General features: G+C 39.1%; 1 protein-coding gene across 1 annotated transcript in view; it reads left to right on the forward strand.

Moving 5' to 3' along the window:
* The window catches only part of adamts16 (ADAM metallopeptidase with thrombospondin type 1 motif, 16), a 56,791-nt gene that overhangs the window by 19,688 nt on the left and 15,487 nt on the right, over window positions 1–21,616 (forward strand). Inside the window, exons 5-17 of the mRNA XM_085177773.1 lie at window positions 2,104–2,306; window positions 3,720–3,803; window positions 4,456–4,615; window positions 8,793–8,898; window positions 9,089–9,226; window positions 13,002–13,155; window positions 15,395–15,490; window positions 17,914–18,062; window positions 19,512–19,684; window positions 19,787–19,917; window positions 20,258–20,381; window positions 20,601–20,845; window positions 20,944–21,085. Coding sequence (XP_085033899.1) covers window positions 2,104–2,306; window positions 3,720–3,803; window positions 4,456–4,615; window positions 8,793–8,898; window positions 9,089–9,226; window positions 13,002–13,155; window positions 15,395–15,490; window positions 17,914–18,062; window positions 19,512–19,684; window positions 19,787–19,917; window positions 20,258–20,381; window positions 20,601–20,845; window positions 20,944–21,085 — 1,905 coding nt within the window. The remainder of the gene's footprint in view (window positions 1–2,103; window positions 2,307–3,719; window positions 3,804–4,455; window positions 4,616–8,792; window positions 8,899–9,088; window positions 9,227–13,001; window positions 13,156–15,394; window positions 15,491–17,913; window positions 18,063–19,511; window positions 19,685–19,786; window positions 19,918–20,257; window positions 20,382–20,600; window positions 20,846–20,943; window positions 21,086–21,616) is intronic.

Raw genomic sequence — 21,616 nt, forward strand, 5'->3', positions numbered from 1 at the left:
TGAAGGGGTTTTTTGTTTGGTTCGAGTTATTTTTAACTCTCTGTTGTTGCTTTGTCTTAGTTTTTTTGGCAAGACGAAGAATTTGGACTGGAAATATCAAGAATTTGAATTGGTAATTCAAGATTCTGCTTTTAAAGCAATTACCAAGATTGGTAATTGCTTTAAAAGCAGTATTAAATAACGAAGAATGCAAAGAACATTAAGATGAGTAAAATGGGAAAAAAAATACTATACAAAACATTTCTGGATTGGTGACATCCTAAGTCTTTAAGAACCAAACAATGTTATTTTATTTTGAGGTCAGCCTTACTCACATTCTCCGATTTAGGGTGGATTTGATATTGGATCACTTTTTACTTTAAATTTAATTATAAAAAAAAGCCATGAAGTCATTTTTGCCCTTTTCAGTTTTTCATATGAAAACACTTGACACTTACTAAATAACCTTCTTACCCTTCGATAATATTACATGTGTTTACATTTGTGGTTTACTCTGTTTGTAACAGCTTCACAAGGGTGGCTGGTGGAAGCATCAAATTGCTATTTAATGATGGTAATATCATCATATTTGTGCAGCAAACATTCACAAATACTTGTGAAATTTGGACAGCAGCTGTGTCTCATTTTAAATTGTAACACCAGATTAAAGGCAACACATTCTGTGTTGACTTGGGTTTCACATATTGTTAAGACATTAGCCCCTTTTAATGTAAAGGAGACAATCAGCAGTGTGTTGTCACTTACACAACATGGGGATTGTAAATGTTGTAAAGCAGATTGTCTTAGACTGAAAATCTTTAAACACAATAACACTCATTCATGATTAGCTAATTCCTCGAACAATCATCATTTTCATGTATTTATTTAGACATTTGTGGTTGATTTTATGAGTAAAGGTTAATTCTTATAACTTCTATTTACTTTGCACTATGACAAATGTTTGCTCTCAAGAAATTACCACAAGATCCGTTAACATTGCTTGCATCACGGGGGTCTTTCAAACGAGAGCAGCTGTATGTCCCTATGAAAACACAATGATGTTTGCATTTTTATAAAATGATATCACCGAACACCTGCGTTGTGTGTTCGTCAAAGGGCACTTTGGTCATTCACCTGCTTTCCGCCTGCATAAGCAAACTTTCTAGCCTTTATAGATTATCTAAGCCAGCGATGAGTAGGTCAAAATTTTGATAACCTATCAAAACACTGAAAAGAAGACTTAAGAAGATAACGTTACAAGATACTATGGTTGCATGCTGTGCTTTTGCACTAACAGGTGTTCTACTTTATGTCATAGTTCAAATCTGAATGTTCGAAGGTGCTTTCGCTCCCAGATTCGCAAGCTTCAATTCATCGAAAGCTACAAAATCTTTTTCATAATACAGTCTTTCCTTAGTACTAAATAAACAAAAAAAAAAAACATCATTTTGGGACAAAAATACACTATATTTGTGTTACATGTCTGTAGAATATGAAACAGCTCTGGAAGCACATACATTTCAGATGAATGTGTGTGCTTTCAACATGTAAATATTTCATATAGTCGATTGTTTTAAATATTGTTACTTTATGTAACTGTAGCTACTGCAAGGCAGAACACATACTAGGATTTCACACTTAATGGTAGCATAACACTGAGACTGCCAGAGTCAACAACAGTAAAAAAAATTTAAAAAAGCACAGTCGGCAGTTTATCCATGACATCAGGTCACAAAAGTAAGAGCACGGTTAATCATCCAGAGCTGTTGCCAGCTATTTGCCAGAATCGCTGGTTAGCACACATAAGCAAAGGTAAACATTTGGCTAGTGGCTACAAATGTATTTCAAATCACGTGCAAATATAATCAGCAATGGAAAGGAAGGCTTGCATTTGTCATGGACATTATGGCTGCAATTAAGGCGCTATTATATGCGCTATTGTTTGGGCTTTCATCAGTCACTCGGAAGCTTCCATACAGTAGTTCATCATGTTAACTGTGCAGCCATAGATCACTGAGTAATGCTCCGTTCAGGTTGTTCAGCTGTTACTACATCATTTTGCTTCAGACCAGTTTATTACTTAATGAATTCATACTCTATATCTTTTTCCATCTGTTTTCACAGACATGCCAAAACCTCCAGAAGAGGATATTTTTATCCTTCCAGATGAATACAAGTTTATCCCCAGGAATAAAAGGGCAGTGCTGATGAAGAACAAGGCCAGCCAGGGACTCAATGTGGAGACACTTGTGGTGGTGGACAAAAAGATGATGGACAACCATGGCCATGAGAACATAACTACATATGTTCTTACTGTGCTTAACATGGTGAGACAAATTTAGTCTTTACCACTGTGTTTGATGTGCACACTGCCTATAGGCTAGCATGGGCGCAGCACAGATTCAAGACAGGAGTTACATAAATCAACCTTAAGGCTGACTCGTTTTTTTAAGAATACCAAATATGATGTCTTGTAACTTTATGGGAAAGTTGTCTTGTATTTTATATATTACAAGTGGCTTTAACAGCAGAACCACAAAGCCTGGTGTAACTTTGCAGTCACATCATCAAATGAAGTTTTAGGACGCTGTGCTTTTTTTTGCTATCATACACCATAACATCAGCTGATGAAAGAGGAAGCCATGCAATTTATTTGAAGTAAGGATTTAGTTACTTGACACTCCTGTCTGCTAGACTAACTTATCAGAGATCTTAAAACAGGAAACTGATATCTGGGTGAGATCATCTCCACAACGCTTGCAGTGTCCCCCTCCATTCCTCTCAGCTTATCTGTAAGCGAATACCGTCACACTTGTTTTGCTACTTAATGACTGACTGACAAATCCAAAGATAATCCATCTATTTTGAAAACATAGTTCCCTGTAGTAAAAACAAAGTCAGAGCAGTCACCGGCCTCATAGGAGTCACCTAAATACTATATGGGGTTTCACAGAAAACACCCAACGCTTCACACCACCTGCCAGCCCTCATGGGGCTTACAAAAGTCATTTAATATTTGTTGGAAAGGAAATCTAATAAGCTCTTTAGCTTTGTATAGAATTATGCTTTCACAGTCACAGTGGAAAGACAAAAAAAATCATAGTTACTTATTTAAAAAACATGCAGTGCACAAAACACTACAGATCTGTGGAAACAGGTGTGATACTTTATTCCTATATGTAAAAACATATAGGGATTCATTGCTCTAATCAATTCAGACATCTGACGGCCTGTCAAACACTCAGCTTTTAGCATAGCTTAGTTTAAGTGAGCTCTTTAATGACCTCCCTGACCTTTCTGCAACAAACCACGGCCATGTGTCTTCCTGTGAGTCAGCGCAAAGCAGGACGAAAAGAGGGAAATGAATGAGTTTTCCTAAAGATGTATTCGCAAGGTCTTAGAGAAAGGCATACAGCGAACCATCATAGTCATATTATGGGAGTGGTGCATAAATATAAGTTAAGGACATTTTAACACATCAGCCTAGATTGTACTAATCAGATCCTCTTCGAGTACCAGTAACAGTTTTTAATGACAGATCCTGCATTTGTATAAACAGGCGAGTACTTCAGATGTCACTTTGATGGTCACGTTCAAGCCACTTTAAGCTTTGTAAAATTACTCATGCACATGTAGTTTATGTCTCAAATTACATGAGTTTGAAACATTACTTGAGATGGATTAGACAAATGCCAGATGCGCTAGTAATACGTCATAATGATTGTCTGTTTGCCTTTTAGGTCTCAAGTCTGTTCAAAGACGGCACAATAGGGGGAAATATCAACATAGTGATTGTGGGTCTCGTCCTCCTGGATGAAGAACAGGTGAGCGTGTCAGTTTTTAGTCAGAATCATCATTCACCCAGACAACTCAACCCTATACGCTAACAATATGTTACCATGTTCTTTAGCTGTACATACCAAGGGGCAAAAAAATGCAAAAAAGGATCATTTGTATGTTTATTTGTTTGTTTTGCCTGAGGTTCCAGATCTTTTTGGTCCTTCCAAAATCTTCCTGGGGCTGTTGTAACAACTAGGGGCTTTTACAGTTTAAATAGAGCATGTATTTCCCTGGATCTTTGCCACAGGGGAAATTCTCATGGAGTCTAGGAGTAAATGAGCGACACAGACAGAGAGAGACAAACTGTTGGGCTACAGTTGGGAAAAGTAAAGCAGCTTGAGAACAATGGCTTAGACTTTCCAGCCACTTAATAGATTTTAAAATTAAGCATTTATAAGCAGGAGGAATGGTGAAAATACAAAAATGTTCACAGACGTTTTCCTTTGTACACAAAAGAAAATCTGTAAGCCTTTATGTTGTTATCAATATGCATGCTATATGTCTAAAGGATCTTGGTTATTGATTATAAAGACCCAGAGAGAATCTGTAAGTTGGCAGTAAATATATGGATAATAATGCTTTACCTCAATGAAGTTAATACTGTCATCATATCTTTTTATGTGTTTTATGTCACAGAATGGCTTAGTAATCAACCACCATGCAGACCACACACTGAACAGCTTTTGCCACTGGCAGTCCACCCTGGGAGGTAGAGAGGGCCGGCACCATGACCACGCCATCCTCCTCACGGGACTCGACATCTGCTCTTGGAAGAATGAACCCTGTGATACTCTTGGTATGACTTTAAAAACCTCTTTGTTGCTCTATTGCTTGTAAATCACAAAAGAGCAGATTCTGCAACAACCAAATGCCAGAAGGCCTCATTTGAGGCAATAAACAATCCTGTCAATACACCGATCCATCATATTTGCTCAGCGTACCTTAACCTGGAAAGCAAAATCTATCATCTTCTTTATTTTTATGTTTAGTTTTTAACTTTATGTTGAATCCAGATTTATTATAAATGTATTACCAGTTATCAGTATCCGATCATTCAACCACTTTAACCCCTGGAAATATGTATGTCAATCATTTTTGATGTTGTGGAGGAAGAAAAACATATATAGACTTAACATTAGGATTACCACAATACAAAATTTGAATATGATGCCAATACGATTTTTAATACCAGGGGGAGTGACAAAATATTAAGAGAAGTTATTTTTTTTACATAAAGATTAGAACAATACATTTAAAAAAAAAATAACATCAATAACAACAGTATTTTTGAGTTATAGGTTGAGGTATATACAATTATATCTTACAAATATTTTCAGGCTTGTACAGAATCTTAAGATTAACTCTTTTTTTTATTTAAAAACAAACAATAACAACAATTTTAGGCTGTTTGGGGTACATTGTATTTCTGATGACTTGGTACCATGTTTTCATTACTGATCAAATATTGTTGGTAAGGTACGCTGCCATTGTTTCTGTCTAGTTTTAGACTTTTCACAGCTTTAATTAGGGACTTTACAAGAAACAAATCATTGCGAAATCCTCTTAAATTAATAAATAAACACTGTTATACAGGCACAAGTGATTTTGCCACCTACCTCCAATAATAGCCATAGCTGCTAGCTGCTAGCTTAATGATCATTAAGAGACAGCTAATGCGGCTATAAGTTAAATGTGTGTGCCAGGCTGACATTTGTGCTACCTGTTTAGAGCTTAATTATTGTTGAAAAGGGGAGCTTTACTCACCTCTCAAAATTGTTAATAAAGTGTTGTTCACCGCTAGGGATGGGTATTGATAAGATTTTCACGATTCCGATTCCATTTTCGATTCTGTTTAACGATTCGATTCTTTATCGATTCTCTTATCGATTCTTTTTTAAAAAAAAAAGGAGAACACTAAGGTCTAATAGCTTAGAACTTTGTTTTATATCTTCTCTTTGAACAAGATAGAAATTTAGGAGTAACATGGCCTTACAAACCCAACAGTGAGATCTTAAGAGATCCACAGCCTACAGCTCTTCAATGGGGCGTCACTGGGTCCCCAGGAAAAAAAAATTGTAAATGTAAAATAATAAAATAAATATTCTTCTGTAGCAATAACAAAGTATAACATAAATTATTCAGTAGCAATTACACAAGAATATCCAGTAATGTCCCTGCCTACAATTAAACACATTCACTTACTGAAAATCATCTGCTGTGGCAAATGGGTGCAAGCCTTTGACCACAAACTTAGTCACTGCTCGGTGACATTCGTCTATCCTGGCCTGAAAGGAGACGCTAACGGTAGACTGCAGCGAGAACTGCCAGCATCTGAGCCAGACTCTGTCTGTCTCTCTCATCATGGTCACCTAAACGCACAGTAATGGCAGGTTTTTTAATAAGGCAGATCGCGCTAACATAATATGCACTGTTAGTTGATTATTTACCTGCCGTATTAACGGGAGAGGACGTGCAAACGTTACCGCTGCTGCTGGGTTGAGATTCACGAGTCCGGAGCGGAATTAAAAACACGACATTCATTTAAGGTTATCGCGTGTTTTGTGAGCAAATGCTTTTGCATATTCGTAGTGTTTCCTTCCTTAAATGAAATATCTACTTTACAAGTATTGCAAGTTGCCCTGTTGTCATCCGTTCTCGTAAAGTATAACCAAAGTTTTGAGCGTTTGAGCCGCTTACGCGCCTTGTTTCCTGCCAGGTAAATGACGCTCCGCAACGTGGTGACGTCATTCGGGGCGACTGGAATCGATAAGGGAATCGTTTGCAAAAATGGCAAACAATTCCAAGGAATTGAAACAGTGGGAACCGGTTCTCAACAAGAACCGGTTTTCGATACCCATCCCTATTCACCGCTGTGATGGACATCTTCAGCTATGGCGTTATTTTTTGTGCCACTATTCTGAGCGCACGTAAAAAAAAAAAAATACAGGTGCAAGTGTTGCATTTTGAGGAGAAATTTATTTTGAGCGAAGAAAAGTTAAATTTGAATGAACAAAATTTATGCAAATATGTGATGTCTTGATAAATCGAGCAGGTATTCGAAGTTTACACAGCACCATTCTCGCATGAAAATATCTTAAAAGTTTATTTTGTGACCCAGAAAGAGTAATATTTCAAACTCCGCCACTCTGTGTTCCTCCGCCACTGCCTCATTTGAGTTTTGGACAAAATGGATTCTGGGATATTGCATTTCGTCATTTTGAGCTGATTGGAGACCAAAACAGCCAATCAGATTTTTTTGCATCCAAGTCTGTGATTGGCTGGTTTTGTGGCACAAATATAATGGTGTACAGAAAGAGTTGAGCGCGCACGGGTAGAAATGTTGAGAGCGCGAGCAACACATTGTGTGCAAGCGCAAATGCAAAAACTGAGCGAGAGGTGCTGCTATTGTGTGTGTGTGTGGATAATAGCAAACACTGAAGTACATTTTTTGCACGCAGCAACGAATTTTGTTCACTCAAATTTAGCTTTTCTTCACTCAAAATAAATTTCTCCTCAAAATGAAGCACTTGCACCTGCAAACTTTTTTTACGTGCGCTCAGAATAGTGGCACAAAAATAACGCCATATTCAGCTGCTAGTAAAGCAGCAACATGCCTTCAGCATGTTGTGTGAAGTTGTGTGTTAGCTAGGTGAGACAAAGATAACACTGTTGATATCAGTGCTATATCATGTCGCAGTTCATCTGATGCAATAGTAATTAAGTATTTAGTGATAATTAGTATCTGAATTTATTTTTTTTTACTTTTGTTTTTTAGCCAACCATATTTAACAGAGATAACAGAAAAACCAGATAGAAATTCAGAAAGTGGACACATTACCAGGTTTTCATTTAGTTTAGAGTGCTTAGTGTTTTTCTACATAGACTAAGCTCAGCTGGCTTGAGCATTCAGACACACTGTGTCTCTGTGAGTGTGCATCACCTAGCACAATAACAGAAGCTTATTTGGGGTAATGACCGTGCAAACACATTCTTATCTTCCACACTGTGAGAAAAAAACTCCCCTTTTTTGCACCAGAAAAACACAAGAGTGTAACTTCCCCAGACCTAAGATTTTACAATAAAGTGTCGAAACCGGCACTAGCCTCATCCATACAGCTGTGCGAGCTTAGATAAAAGGTGTGTGTGTGTGTCTGTCCAGTCAAAATAAGAATCAGTGCTTTCTAATTCCCAGAAGTACGATGTAAAATAGGCATTAGCACAACCATTCACTGTTTATTTGGATTACTATTAGAGCCCTATTCTTCAATGTTTTTATTCATATTTCAAAACTGTCATATAATATCAATGACCTAGCTCTTTCCTAACAGAAAAAAGAAATAAATGGTAGTTCTCACAGTTAATCTCCCTTGTTATATTTAATATCATTGCTCACATTAGTTATATACATGAGCCACTCTGTGGCAAAGACTTAGAGATGTAAATCAAACAAAATTTAAGGCCAAATTCGCCATGAAACTCTAAGGAAAAAACGTTAAGGGAGGCTCTCGTGTGGATTAGCCTTTTTGATTCAGAGCCAGAGGTTGCTGTAAATGTGAGAGACAGGAGGAGCGAGGACAGAGAGAGGCATAAAGGGAGCTGAATACTATAAAAGAGTTTAACTGAGAATGAGAGATATGAGAAAGATGTGAAGATAGGGAAAGAATGTTTTAAAGTGAAGTAAAAGGTAGCATATGTGACTATATGGAGCACCATATGTTAACGTATGGAAGGATTTGAATTCACTGATGTTGTTTGATATTTCTGACATGTGCCCTCCACAAATTCACACCAGTGCGTATCGTTTGAGAAATTTCTCTTGCAGTGTAGAGTTAAAAAGCTGAGAAGAAGCAACTTGACAGCAGTTATTTTAACTAACCAATTACAGTAATTTTTGGAATGGCTTTTTTAAACTAATAAATAATAAAACTTGTATTAAAGATTGCAAAAACAAAAATCTATCACTGCTTTTGCAGGGTTTGCGCCAATTAGCGGGATGTGTAGCAAATACCGTAGCTGTACCATTAATGAGGACACTGGCCTGGGTTTGGCATTCACCATCGCCCATGAATCAGGACACAAGTAAGGGTTTCCAAAGTACATTCAGCCCCGTTCAACCTTGTTCGACAATGAAATTAAAAATGTACCAAAATTTGTTTTAATTCATGTAAAAATAAATAATCTATGACAACTTCTGCATTTGTCACATGTGAAGTAGATGATTATGTCACCTGAATTTGTAGATAAAAATCTCTTTTTTTTAACTCTCCAGTTTTGGAATGGTCCATGATGGTGAAGGGAATGTTTGTAAAAAGTCAGAAGGCAACATCATGTCTCCCACATTAGCTGGTCACAACGGTGTCTTCTCCTGGTCTGCTTGCAGCCGTCAGTACCTCAGCCGCTTCCTCAAGTAAGCAATTGGGGTTTTTTTTTTACTTTCATTGTTGACTAAAAGTAATTAAACTAGTGTTTTTAAGAATTTTCATGTCTGCCTTTTTGTTAGAGTTCACACAACAAACACAACAACTACATTTTTCAAACTGGCCACTTAATTAATTCATGCATTCATTGTGTTTTTTATTTTTAATGTGTCAAGTGAAAAATTGCACTTTTACCTATATAAAACCTGTAAAAGATTTTATATTTCAAAAGCAATTTTAAAGCTTCGAATGAACAAGAGGCTACATGCAATTAAGTAAAGAATGTAGTTACCATAGCAGCTAATTTAAGTGAAATATGGTCCTACGTTTCTCCTAGTGCTCTTATACAAAATGCACTTTTATTGTGCATCAAGATGCATGCTAGTAAAAGCCGTAAGTTTGCATGGCAGTTGGTTTGTGCACTGTTCTGCTTATAGCCTGCTCTCCCAAGCGGGAAAACAGCCATCACAGACAACGCGCCCATGTGTCTGGACATGTTTCTATTTGTCTGTGGGTGTAGGTGTGTGTGTCTGTGTGCGTGTATACTTGAAACTAGATAGCTCAGAGTCAGTGCCCACCACTAAATTTACCCGTGTGTTAGCTGAACTGTCAGGTCTCCCCTCTCAGAGTGGCGGAGACAGACAGTGTATTTCCTCGCTGAGTTATTAGAGCTGGGATGACCTCAACCTCGTTAGAGCTGTCAGTTTTATATTAAACTCCCATCACCTCTTGAGGTCACATGGAGGAGAGCGCTGAAACATTAGACCATCAAGGAGTCGTCATCTTGCATTATTACTGAATGATATTATTGCTGAAATGTTGTATGTTTTCCTAGCTGCAATCATGAGACTCCACAGTGTCTCCTTCATCTGCTATGGAGAGAAGCGTTATGTCAGCCAGCAGAGTTTATATTACACTCACTCTAGATCTACCTCTCTTCAGTCAGCCATGACAGACAGGCCGGACTGTACGCATGGTCAGATGCTTTATCCCTCCATGCCTAACATGGATGGATAATCTTCACGTCAGTGAAAGCAAATTCCTTAAAAGCCACTTGAAGTTGTTTTTGTTGTTGAAGCTGGTGAAACCAACCAGAAAGCTTCAAGACTTCTCTGAGAAATGTGCTTATTTAGCTCCTTGCTGAGAGTTTAAGGAAGGAGTGAAGCATTTGTAGCAACTGATTAGGCAGAGACATCAAGCTGCAAAGGATGTGTAGCAGGTCTAAAGAGTACTTTGAGGAGCTGATGAGTGAAGAAAATGAGAGAGCAGGAATGGATGGATGGAGCACAGGTAGTGAAGTGCAGTAGGGACTAAGTGAGGGAAGCTATGAAGAGGATGAAGAGCGCAAGGAGAGGTAGTCCAAATGGCATACCTGTTGAGGTATAGAGATGTTTAGGAGAAAGGGCTGTAGAGTTTTTAAACACATTGTTATCACAAGCCTGGGGAGTGAGAGGATGTGTAAGGAATCGAGAAGAAGTGTACTGTGCCAGTTTGCAGGAACAAGGGTGATGTGCAAAGCTGTAGTAGGTCCAGTGGGATAAAGCTGATAAGGCATACCATGAAGCTCTAGGAAAGAGTTGTTGAAGCTAGGCTGAGAAGAGAGGTGATGATTAGTGAGCAGCAGCATGGCAGAGAAGTGCACTACAGATGTGATGTTTGCTTTGAGAGTGTTGATGGAAAAGTTGAGTTGCACTGTCTTTGTAGATCTAGAGAAACCATATGATACAACGAGGATGTCGGGAGTAGCAGTGAAGTATGTGAGGGTGATGCATGACATGTACTGAAGGTGGACGCGTCAGCCATCTAAAGCATCGGACAGTGCACAAGAGAGGTGAAGAAGAGAGTGCAGGCAGGGTGTAGTGGCTGGAGTATCAGGGGTGATTTTCGACAGAAGGATAATAGCAAAAGTGAAAGGACAAGTTTATAAGATGGTTGTGAGACCTGCTATGATGTCTGGTTTGGAGACAGTAGCACAAAAAAAAGACGAGAAGCCAACCGGAAGTGGCAGAGTTGAACATGCTAATATTTTCACTAGGAGTGACGAGGATGGACCAGATTAGAAATGAGTACATTAGATGGACTGCCCAGGATTTGCAGTTTGGAAAGAAAGTTTTAGAGTGGAAGGCTGAAATGGTTTGGGCATGTGCAAAGAAGAGAAAGTTGGTACATTAAACAGGGGGAGCTGAATATGGAGTTGCCATGCAGGAGGGAAAGAGGAAGAGCACAGGAAAGATTTCTGGACAAAGAGAGGACATGCAGAGGAGACAGAGGACAGAGGAGAATACTAAAGATAGGGTGAGATGCAAGCCACTGCAGCAACCCCTAATGGGAGGAGCTGAATGAAGAAGAAGCTTGATCAGAGTTGCAGAAAAAGTCTCTACAAGGTTTGCAGATTGTGACAATTTCTAGTTAGCTTATCTTAATTTAGCATAGCATATCTCAGCCTAAAACCTAGGACAGGGAAACTGCTTGGCCGGCTATACTAAAGTAATAAAACCAATCATGTCCATCTGTAAAACAGATATACTACATTATATCTTGTCAGTCATAATAATCAAATGACAAACAGCATGCAAAATGTTTCCGTTTTAGAAATGCAGTTACACAGACTTTGTTACTTACGGACTTAATTTAAAAATTAAGCTAATAGGAAGTTTGCAAGCAGCGAACATACTGTAAACATAAAACGTGTTTACAGTATGTTTGTTGGACGCTGGTTTGTTTGATATGTTTGGTTGACACTCTGATTTCAGCAATGCTAATCAAAAAGTCTTGCAGATAAGATGTTCTTCAGCTATGAGTCTGCTTGTGACCAGTCTTCTTCACAGCAGTGAAGTTATCTAAACCTTTTATGATTTTTCTTTCAGCAGTTTGCTGTCTGTGTTTTATGTGCCAACAAACAAATAGATAGATATAAATAGCCCTCGGTCTGGATGGGGTGAGCCTGTAGATCCTGAGGGAATCATAGAAAAGAAAGGATGCTTTTTTTTATCTTTAGCTGATGAGAATCTTGTGTACATTTTTTTAGGGTTAAGCCTCTTGCCCTCAAGAGATCCTGGATTACAAGAGATTACAAATCATTTTGTAATTTTACTTGTGAATTACATTAAGTCCTCCCGATCTTTACGTGAGTCCTTGCTGATGTGTGTGATTACACAGTACTGTAAATGTAATGTATTTTTCAGAAACCATATTATGTGAATGATGTAGAATATCCAGAATATTGCACTTGTAGAACAGACATTGTTCTCTTTAGACACACAGGACCCATAAAGCAATGGAAGATCTCACATATACACACACAGACACTCATACACTCTGCTAAAGCAATCAGGACCACTCACTAACACAATGAACCATTCCAGCATATTTTGCCTTTTCATGCTCTTTCCACCATATTCTTGTATTATATTCCCCGACTGCAGTGTTTAAGCTGTAAAACATCGCTGTATAGTAACCAGTGATATCAGTTAACATTGGAAACCCCCTGCTGGTGTTAGGATATGAGCGATATGGGCAAGGACTTTTTATGTCTGCCATAATTGAGTGTCTGATGCATTAAAACATTACCCACAGGTTTTGAGTTTGCCAGCTTGTTATGTTACCATAGCTACACTTTACAGTTGTCACTGTGCTGGGAACAATGGAACACGTGGAGTGATGCTCGCTTTTGGAATTTCTATGTGCACAGCAGGCAGTCTCATATGCCAGCTACTTAACTTTTTTTGTGCTTTTCCTTTGCTATCTCCCTATCAAATTCCCCAGTTCTGCCCAGGCTTTGTGCCTATCAGATGAACCAAGAGCAATCACAGAGTATCAATACCCTGAGAAGCTGCCTGGCGAGCTGTACGATGCAGACACACAATGCAAATGGCAGTTTGGGGAGAAGGCCAAACTCTGCACCCTTGATTTTAAGAAGGTAATAAAATTGATTTGGACTCTCTTATGCCATCTAATGCTAATTTAAAAACAGGTTTATAATCCCAGTCAGGGATTTTATCACCACATCTACTGGAACGTGAGCATTTGATACGTTTTTTTAACAATCATGTGTTGCTAGTTAGGGGGGAAAAAGTCAAAGAATGCAAGAGTGGGATGGGATGAATGAGGTAGAGGAAAAATCAAATAAAAAGAGGAAGGAAAAGAGAAACTGATCCGGGTTACATGCCCTTGTGCATGTACACACATATGCATCCACACACAAAGACTGAGACTCGAAGACTGCCCATGATATACTGTACTCACTGGGATAGATGACTAAATATACACTGGAGCATTGCCAGTGGGAATCTCTGCTCGTTGCTCTCCCATTGTCTCATTGCTGCTGATCTTACTGTTAGAAATACTCTCCCAGATAATCCCAATAGGGCTTTAAATACTTGTTAAATGTAATCAGTCTTAAAATATAGTATCCCACCTGAACCTCAGTTGAGCCAAAGCTGCACCTGTATTGTTTGAACCATTCAGGCAAGGGTGTTCTCAGTGTTTAGATGAAATACAAAGCTCAATAGTTCATTTTTGTCACAGACCCTATAACAGATTATTGTGACCTTTTTTGTATACTACAATGGCGAACATATTTGCCTCCGGTCAGAAGCACCATAGCATTTAGTCACACACAGGATAAAGGTTTCTATTTTTTGCAGACAAGTGGACCAGTATAAAAATCTGATAATGTATGTACTGCATTTTTTGTGCTTTGTATTCATTCATTTTAACATTTTATTTTAACCTGTCTTGTTCCTTTATCATTTTCTGTGTAACAAATTTTCTTCATCTGGAAGATATCGTTACCAAAAATGAGCAATGATAAAGCAAGATGGATATTTAATGCTTTGTAATAAAATTATTGCAGTATGTATCAAATATGTTATGTCTGCAGGATGGGACTTTAAGCAAGTGACTTTTTTAATTTATGCTCTAAGAAATGCCAGTGCCAGTAGTAGCTGGCTTTGAATCCTAGCTCTTATGCACATGCTGTCCTTCTTTGTGTGCTTATATAAACGTCTGAATATCCATGGATTATTACATTTATAACATACGCTTGTGCACCTGGTAGCAGCAAGGTGCTCTGGACTGATAAATCTCCAAGCAGCCATTACACTCACTGTCTTTCTGAGCACTTGTTGCTCATAAAAAAAAAACAGCCCACAAGAATCGGCCTCAGCGGCGCAGTTCATGGTGTAATGAATTCTTTTTTCACTAAACTTTTTGGCAGCTGTTGTCAAGATAAGGTACCACTGGAGGGAACAAATGATACTCTCTGCAGTTAGATAGGGATGGGCTACTCTATAGGAAAAATTGAATAAAGTTAATGGGCGTTTTTCGTTCTTTCTCAGCCTCTGACACACTGTCCATCATTTCTCTCTGTCTCTCCTCCCATCGCTAACCGCCCTCTGCCATTATTTTACTGCTACAAACGGCCCGAGCAAGCGAAACAGATGGACAAATAGTCCTTGGGATGAATTCCATGGTGGCTTTTGGCAGCAGCAAGCTGAGGCTGAGGTGTCTGTCAGCATCTGCACTGAGTTGTCAAAATCCGATATAGTCATTCAAATAGCAACAGAGTAGACATGTTAAAAAGCAGCAGGCTGTGTTTCTCAGGCAATGCGAGCAGGGAAACAGGCCGGTGCTCCCAGCTGAATCTTTAATGACTGAGTAACACAGCCATTACATCATGTAAGTTTGGTAAAGCAGTTGTGCCCTGTTAATACTTTGTCCTAATCTTCATGTTCTGTGTTACTTCTTCACTTTGGTGTTTCACTTCCTCAAAGCTGAAGATTGCTACGTCGATCCGCAACGGAGATGATGTTTGAACCACTTAGACCAGATTTTATGTATCGATGCTGATGTCTTCACCCTCCTACTGAAGCATAAATATTTTGGAGATTCACATTTGCTGCACACGGGAAGCTCTCCAGAAAATAATTATTCAGACAGTTGCAGATTCAGCAAGATTCCTTCAACATGTTTTGTTAGCTCTCAAGAGGCAAAATCAAAATGCTATTACAAGTGATCATTTTTTCCCACTGCAAGCTTTGTTTACAGCTATTGTGAGGAGGATCGTGATGATCCAGTTTCTGGAATCTGGAGCAAGAGGTAAGTTAAGGTTTCCATGTGAGTTACATTTTGTTTCTCTCTCTCTTATGTTGTTCCAGGATATCTGCAAGGCTCTGTGGTGCCACCGTGTTGGAAGGAAGTGTGAGACCAAATTCATGCCAGCTGCTGAGGGCTCTGCTTGCGGCCCCGATATGGTGACTTAACACATGATGTAGTGCGTGTGTGCGCATGTGTGGGTATGGCGATGTGTTTGGTTAAAGGTGTTGACACTCACAGGCTTTTTTACCTCAAGAGTGGCGTCACATGAGTGGCATGGGAGCCGCTGACTTCTATTGGAATCTTTTATCCATTTCCTTAGAGGCAATTGAAGCAGAAGACAGTTCCAACCGCTAGCAGGAAAATGAAGATACCTTCTTCAAAATGTCATTTGTACACTGGAAAAAAAAAGTCCACAATCTATTCAGGGCATAGAGTTTGCTTTTAGTCATATCACCAATAAGATAACCTTTGTTCCTTGATAGCCAAAGGAGCCAAAATGTTCCTCCAATTGATATGGCATTTAGCAAACATTGCCTTTATTCTTTAGGACAGCCTAAACAAGAGCCCCACACACATTTCCTCTCAGTTTTGGTGAGAAAAATACCATCCAATAGAGTAACACAACTCAGTAAGAGAGTTTTACTCTGTTATGTGTGCTAACTTAAGAAAAGTGGATTTAAACACGTCTATTGAAAAATGGCTTCACTCTCAGGGCAAATTCTCCTTCCTGCATATCAGTTGCCCTAGCAGTGTTTTGGCAGTGTGCTTCTTTACATTACCAAGCATGTAAAAGTATAAGCAGGGGAAAGCTTGTAAAAATGGGAAACACATTCTTTGACTTAGGGATACCACAGACCTTTAAGTCAGTAAGCTGCAAAGGACAATAAGCCATAGCTATGAATACACTGAAAAGGCAACAATGATGTACATAGCCTTATAAAAGTAACATTTATTGAGTGTTTTAGTGTTATGTAGTGTTAAGTCCAGCTATTTGAAAGCAAATGGCTTGAACTGAGTGATACTGCACTTCTTTTAACTGCTTTTTTCTTTCATAGCAATGGCCTCATATCCCAGCACAGACTATTTAAGTTATTTTCAAGCCGAATCAGCAACTTTACTTTGATTTACTACATTTGAGGGTAGTGTAAATGAAAACTCCTTTTTTTGTCTTTTGCTCTAGGTACCACTCTGTCCTTCCTTCTTTTACCTCAGGGAGCAGCTGCAGTTCGTTTGTTGCTGATGTGGCAGAAATATGCAATTGGCTTGGATCCAAAAAGCAATCTGCGCTCTTTATTTATTCTTTGTTTTCTTTTTCATTCTTCTTTTCAAGATGATTCCCCCCCCGAGGCTTGCTCTTTCTCTTACCCTCACTCCCCTGACAGCCTCTCATCAACGTTTGCATCTCAATATATTAAACTTGATGGTTTAATCTCGCGCTCCCCCTCCACGGGAAAATTAACCGAGCACAAACACTGACTGCCTCACATAGGAATCTGCGGCACTCAGCCGCAGGGGGAAAACTGAGGGGAAATCAGCTGTTCTAGTTCTTAGTCAAGGACCATGAGATTAGTTGGTGAGGTGTGCATGAGTCTGCATATGCTGGCGTGTGTGTCTGTGGTCTCTTGTGTAGTTATTGTTCGCATAGTGAGAACAAGAACAGCTGCATATGTTCGATGTATGGACATAGGACAGCTTATGCAATAGCAGTGTGTGTGGAATTCTGGGAGAAGAAGTACACTGAAGCTGATTAATGATTCGGCCTTTGATGTATGTATTCGATTGTGGCTTTGAGTTTTCCCTGTACGATCACCATCATTGCATGCAGTCCAAAGAAGTGCAGAAACATATTTAAAGATTTTTTTTATTTTTTTATCCACTATCGTGTAATCTTCGGTTTTGCCTGCTGCCTTAAGGGACACATTTGGCAGTGTTCACTGCTCGAAAGCTGCTTGGTCAGAAGCAGCTAGTAACACTATATGCACATGGTTTTTCAGTCCACCAGAGATCAGAATGAAAGAGAAATTGGTCTTTGAAAATTGAAAGAGCATGAGATGACCTTGAAAAGGTTTTACTGCTAGACTGTGAACATGTAACCAGGACTGGGCCACAGTTTAAAAACAAAACAAAACAAAACAAAACAGTACAGTAAGCACAGTAAGTCATATCTTGACGTGGCAGGAGGTGAACATAAGAAGGCACATTTGCAGTGCAATCAAATCAAGTATTAAACAGATTTTAACCTCACTGCTCTTCTCTGCAAAATCTCTGTTAAGTCCAGTCCCACAGACTTGCACGGATGTTAGAATAGCACTTGCCAGTGAGTTTGCAGCCAGCATGTTCAGTGATCCTATTAATGATCCCAGCACACTCTACCTAGAACAGAGCATTCCCCATAATGAGAAATGCATGCCACATGCTACATATGAGAAACGGTAAAGATGGACGATGCTGCAGTCTGATTCTGTGTTCACTCGTGATTAAGATAAAAACGGGTCTAGTTTTGACACTTTCTATTTGAACCCCCATTCTGCTGCATCTTTCTCTTTCCCGTATATCAATGCTCTTTTGTTCCCTTCAGTGGTGTCGTCGGGGCCAGTGTGTGAAACAGGGTGATGAGGGTCCAAGGCCTCAGCATGGCCACTGGTCAGAGTGGTCCTCCTGGTCTACATGCTCTAGAAGCTGTGAGAGCGGCGTTACGTATCGTGAGAGGCAATGCAGCAACCCCAGGTAGGGAAAGACAAAGCAATGGACTCTAACATTATATTTACATTGAATCTTACATAGCATTAGAAAAACATAAATGTACAAGTGACTACAAACTTTACTCAAAACCTCTTCTGTCTGTATTGCTAGCTGACAGTTAACACAAAAACTGAAGCGGCACCTAGTTTTCTCTATATTTAAAAGTCCTCACTTGTCCTTAGTATACTTTTAAAAACTTTTAATGATTTTTAACCCAGACTAAAATAATTTTGGGATTTTAAATTAACTTAGGAGCCTCCTGGAATGGGAGTCTTATCACTGATATTGTTTTAGGTATCACAAATAAGTGTTTGTGTTCTAATTAAACAATTAAGATATAATAATGATATACTGAATGATTATTGAGCTTTAGATGTGTTTCTAGACCGACTCAGGACAAACCTTGTTAGCTGTTAATCCTCGTATCCAGTCTTTATGCTAAGCTATATGCTAGCTATCATACTGCTGCCAGATAATACCACACTAACACATGTCCTCACTGTTCACACTATACAGCAAGTGTTACTTTGAAATACTACTGAATACGCTACGAACAGTTCTACTAAATGGTGCTAAAAGTCTACTAAAAGTCATCATCTGTCAAAGTATAGTTTTCTAGTTGTATAATGTCTTACTATAACATGCAGAAGACTTGGATGGCCTGTGGTACCTCTGATTGTTTGACTAAGGGCCAACAGTATATTAAGAATTGTGATTAAGTCACACAAGTCTGTCACTTATCTGCTAATTTAGCCCCCAACTCATCAGTCACTCATGATTATTAGCACTGTCAGTCAGTCAGGGGCCCCTATTCCAAATGCTGGGACTTCCTTTTTATCATGTCATGCCAAGATCCTGACAAGTGGTGGGCTAAATTAGACAGAGTGAGGAGGAGAAAGAAAGACAAGGAAAGGAAAGCTGGTGGTGAAGGGTTAGAAGGACAAAGACAGGCAAGTGGAATTAAGTGGGAGGAGGAGGGGGGGATGACAGAAAAGGGATTAAAAAGGTGAAAGATGAAATGCAGAGATATCAAACGAAAGAACACAACACAGAGAGAGTGGTTGGAGAGTTTGCAGCTGTTTTTGTCCCATCGTAGGGATTTTTAGGAACATAACCCAAGGATATACACCTGTGATTTCACAAGCCTTCACAAAGGCACACTTATACACACATATGGAGTGAAACATGCCCATGGATCAACACAATCAGAATTTCACTGACTCTACAGATAAAAACTATCTTAAATGTTTTATTACCATGACCATTATTTCAATACTTTGCACTCTACTATCACCCATGTTTGGGGTTTCAACACGAACATACAGTCACAGATAGGAGATGAAGAAAGAAGATCCATAAAATACTGGAAGCATGTTATTATGTGTTTCGTGCAGAAAAACCTTGAATTCTACACGTTTAAATCCATCTCTTTAGACCGGCATACGGAGGGAAGTTCTGCGAGGGTTCCTCCAGGTCATACAAACTTTGCAATACTGAAGACTGTCCCAGGAACACCATTGACTATAGAGCACAACAGTGTGCTGAGTTCAACGGCAAACAGTTCAGAGGCTGGTACTACACTTGGAGACCATACACTAGAGTGGATGGTGAGAAAGCTTTCCTCTTAAATTTGAAAAAATACTCATAACTAAAGACTATTTGAAATGATAAAAGAGGCCTTTTTTATGCCCATTTTCTTTTTCTTCCAGATCAAGATCTATGCAAGCTCTACTGCTTTGCTGAAGGTTATGATTTCTTTTTTGCCTTGGCCAGCAAAGTTAAGGATGGGACACTCTGCTCACCAGACAGCTCTAATGTCTGTATTGATGGACTGTGTGAGGTAATGTTAAATGTTAAGCAGTTGGAAAGTAACATGATGTGACCAAACATTGATGTCAAAGTGCTACATTTATGTATATGGCGTGTGAGGTCTTTTAAGTGGCTTCATGAAGTTTGACAATGGATGTAAGCAGTAAAGAACATCAATAGACTCTTTCATTTCTCCTGCTGTCTGCTACTTTAGATATAATGAATAGTAAAATATTGACCTGTCACCACGTACATAATAAATGTTGGAATTTTGTAAATGTTGTAATCGAATGCGTACTGTGACGCAGTCTTGTGTTTTTATGTGTGCGATCTACACTGTCATCAAAAGCGCTGATGGTTTTCTTCCACAGAGAGTTGGCTGTGACCGCGTTTTAGGCTCCACAGCTGTGCCCGATGCTTGTGGGGTGTGTAAAGGAGACAACTCCACCTGCAAGATTTACAAAGGACAGTACACAAAACAGCATTTTACTAACCGTACGTCACAAATGAATTATTCACTTCATTGGTTTTTAGCAATTTTATTGGAAATGTTTTAAAACCTAATATTTGTTTTCATGTCCCACAAACTTTGTATGGTGCAGTCCTCACCATAAAATCTGTGTAGCCTAATATCATATTACTAACATTTTGTTTTGTTTGCTGGAGTTTTATGCCACTTTTAATGCTTATTCAAGGTCTTCTAATGTTTCTCAGAGTACTATGCAGTGATAACCATCCCAGCTGGAGCTCGGAGCATCCGTGTGATTGAACTGAATTCCTCCACCTCCTACTTGGCTGTCAGGGACACACATAGACGCTACTACCTTAATGGCCACTGGACCGTGGACTGGCCTGGCCGACACCCCATTGCTGGAGCAATTTTCGAGTACAAAAGACCATATAACAGACCAGAGAGTCTCATATCAGCCGGTCCCACCAATGAGACTCTAGTAATAGAGGTAGTAGGTCATTGGTCTCAGTAACATGATTAAGACCTACTTTCCTTCTCCTTTTTCTTTGTGACTTACTTGCTTGTTTATTACCTTTTTTCCTTTAGGTGCTGTTGCAGGGCTGGAATCCTGGTGTGCATTGGGAATATACTCTAAAGAAAGCTGATGAGAAACTGATGAAAAACCGCATCAAGCACAATTATACATGGGCTATCATACGCTCTCAGTGCTCAGCCACTTGTGCTGGAGGTACGAGCAAACATTAAAAAAATGCAATGTCTTTGTTTTTCATTTTTATTTTTTGGGATTTATGTTTGTTTTTTCATAGTTGCAACTTTTTAAGAAGCAATTTAAAATCTGTTGCGCTGATGAAAAAGCACGCATCACCTCTAATCTTGATCTAAAACCGTAAATGAGGAGGGCAATTTGTAGATCAGTAGACTAAGCCTAAAGCTTAGTTCTTGCCTCTCTGACCTTTAATCAGTCTTTTAGCTCCAGGTTAAATGGAGACGAGAGTGTTCCCATCATTACTGAGGGGACATTAGAGGCTCTTGGTTCAAACTGGTGGGACCTCTCCTTATTCAGCTGGAGACTTGCTATTACAAACACATACACACATTGCAAGCACACACATGCCTGCCTGCGACCAGTGGCCTTTGTCCTCTGGGCAGGTAATTTGTGGCCAGAGGTTGAGGAACAAGGGTGCATTGTGTAGGCATGGCTATATTTGTGCATGTGCGCTTGCTTAGCGTCATCACTGTGAACAAAGCTCTTAGTGTA

Source organism: Neolamprologus multifasciatus, chromosome 11, assembly GCF_963576455.1.
Source record: "Neolamprologus multifasciatus chromosome 11, fNeoMul1.2, whole genome shotgun sequence".
Taxonomy (NCBI): Eukaryota; Metazoa; Chordata; class Actinopteri; order Cichliformes; family Cichlidae; genus Neolamprologus; species Neolamprologus multifasciatus.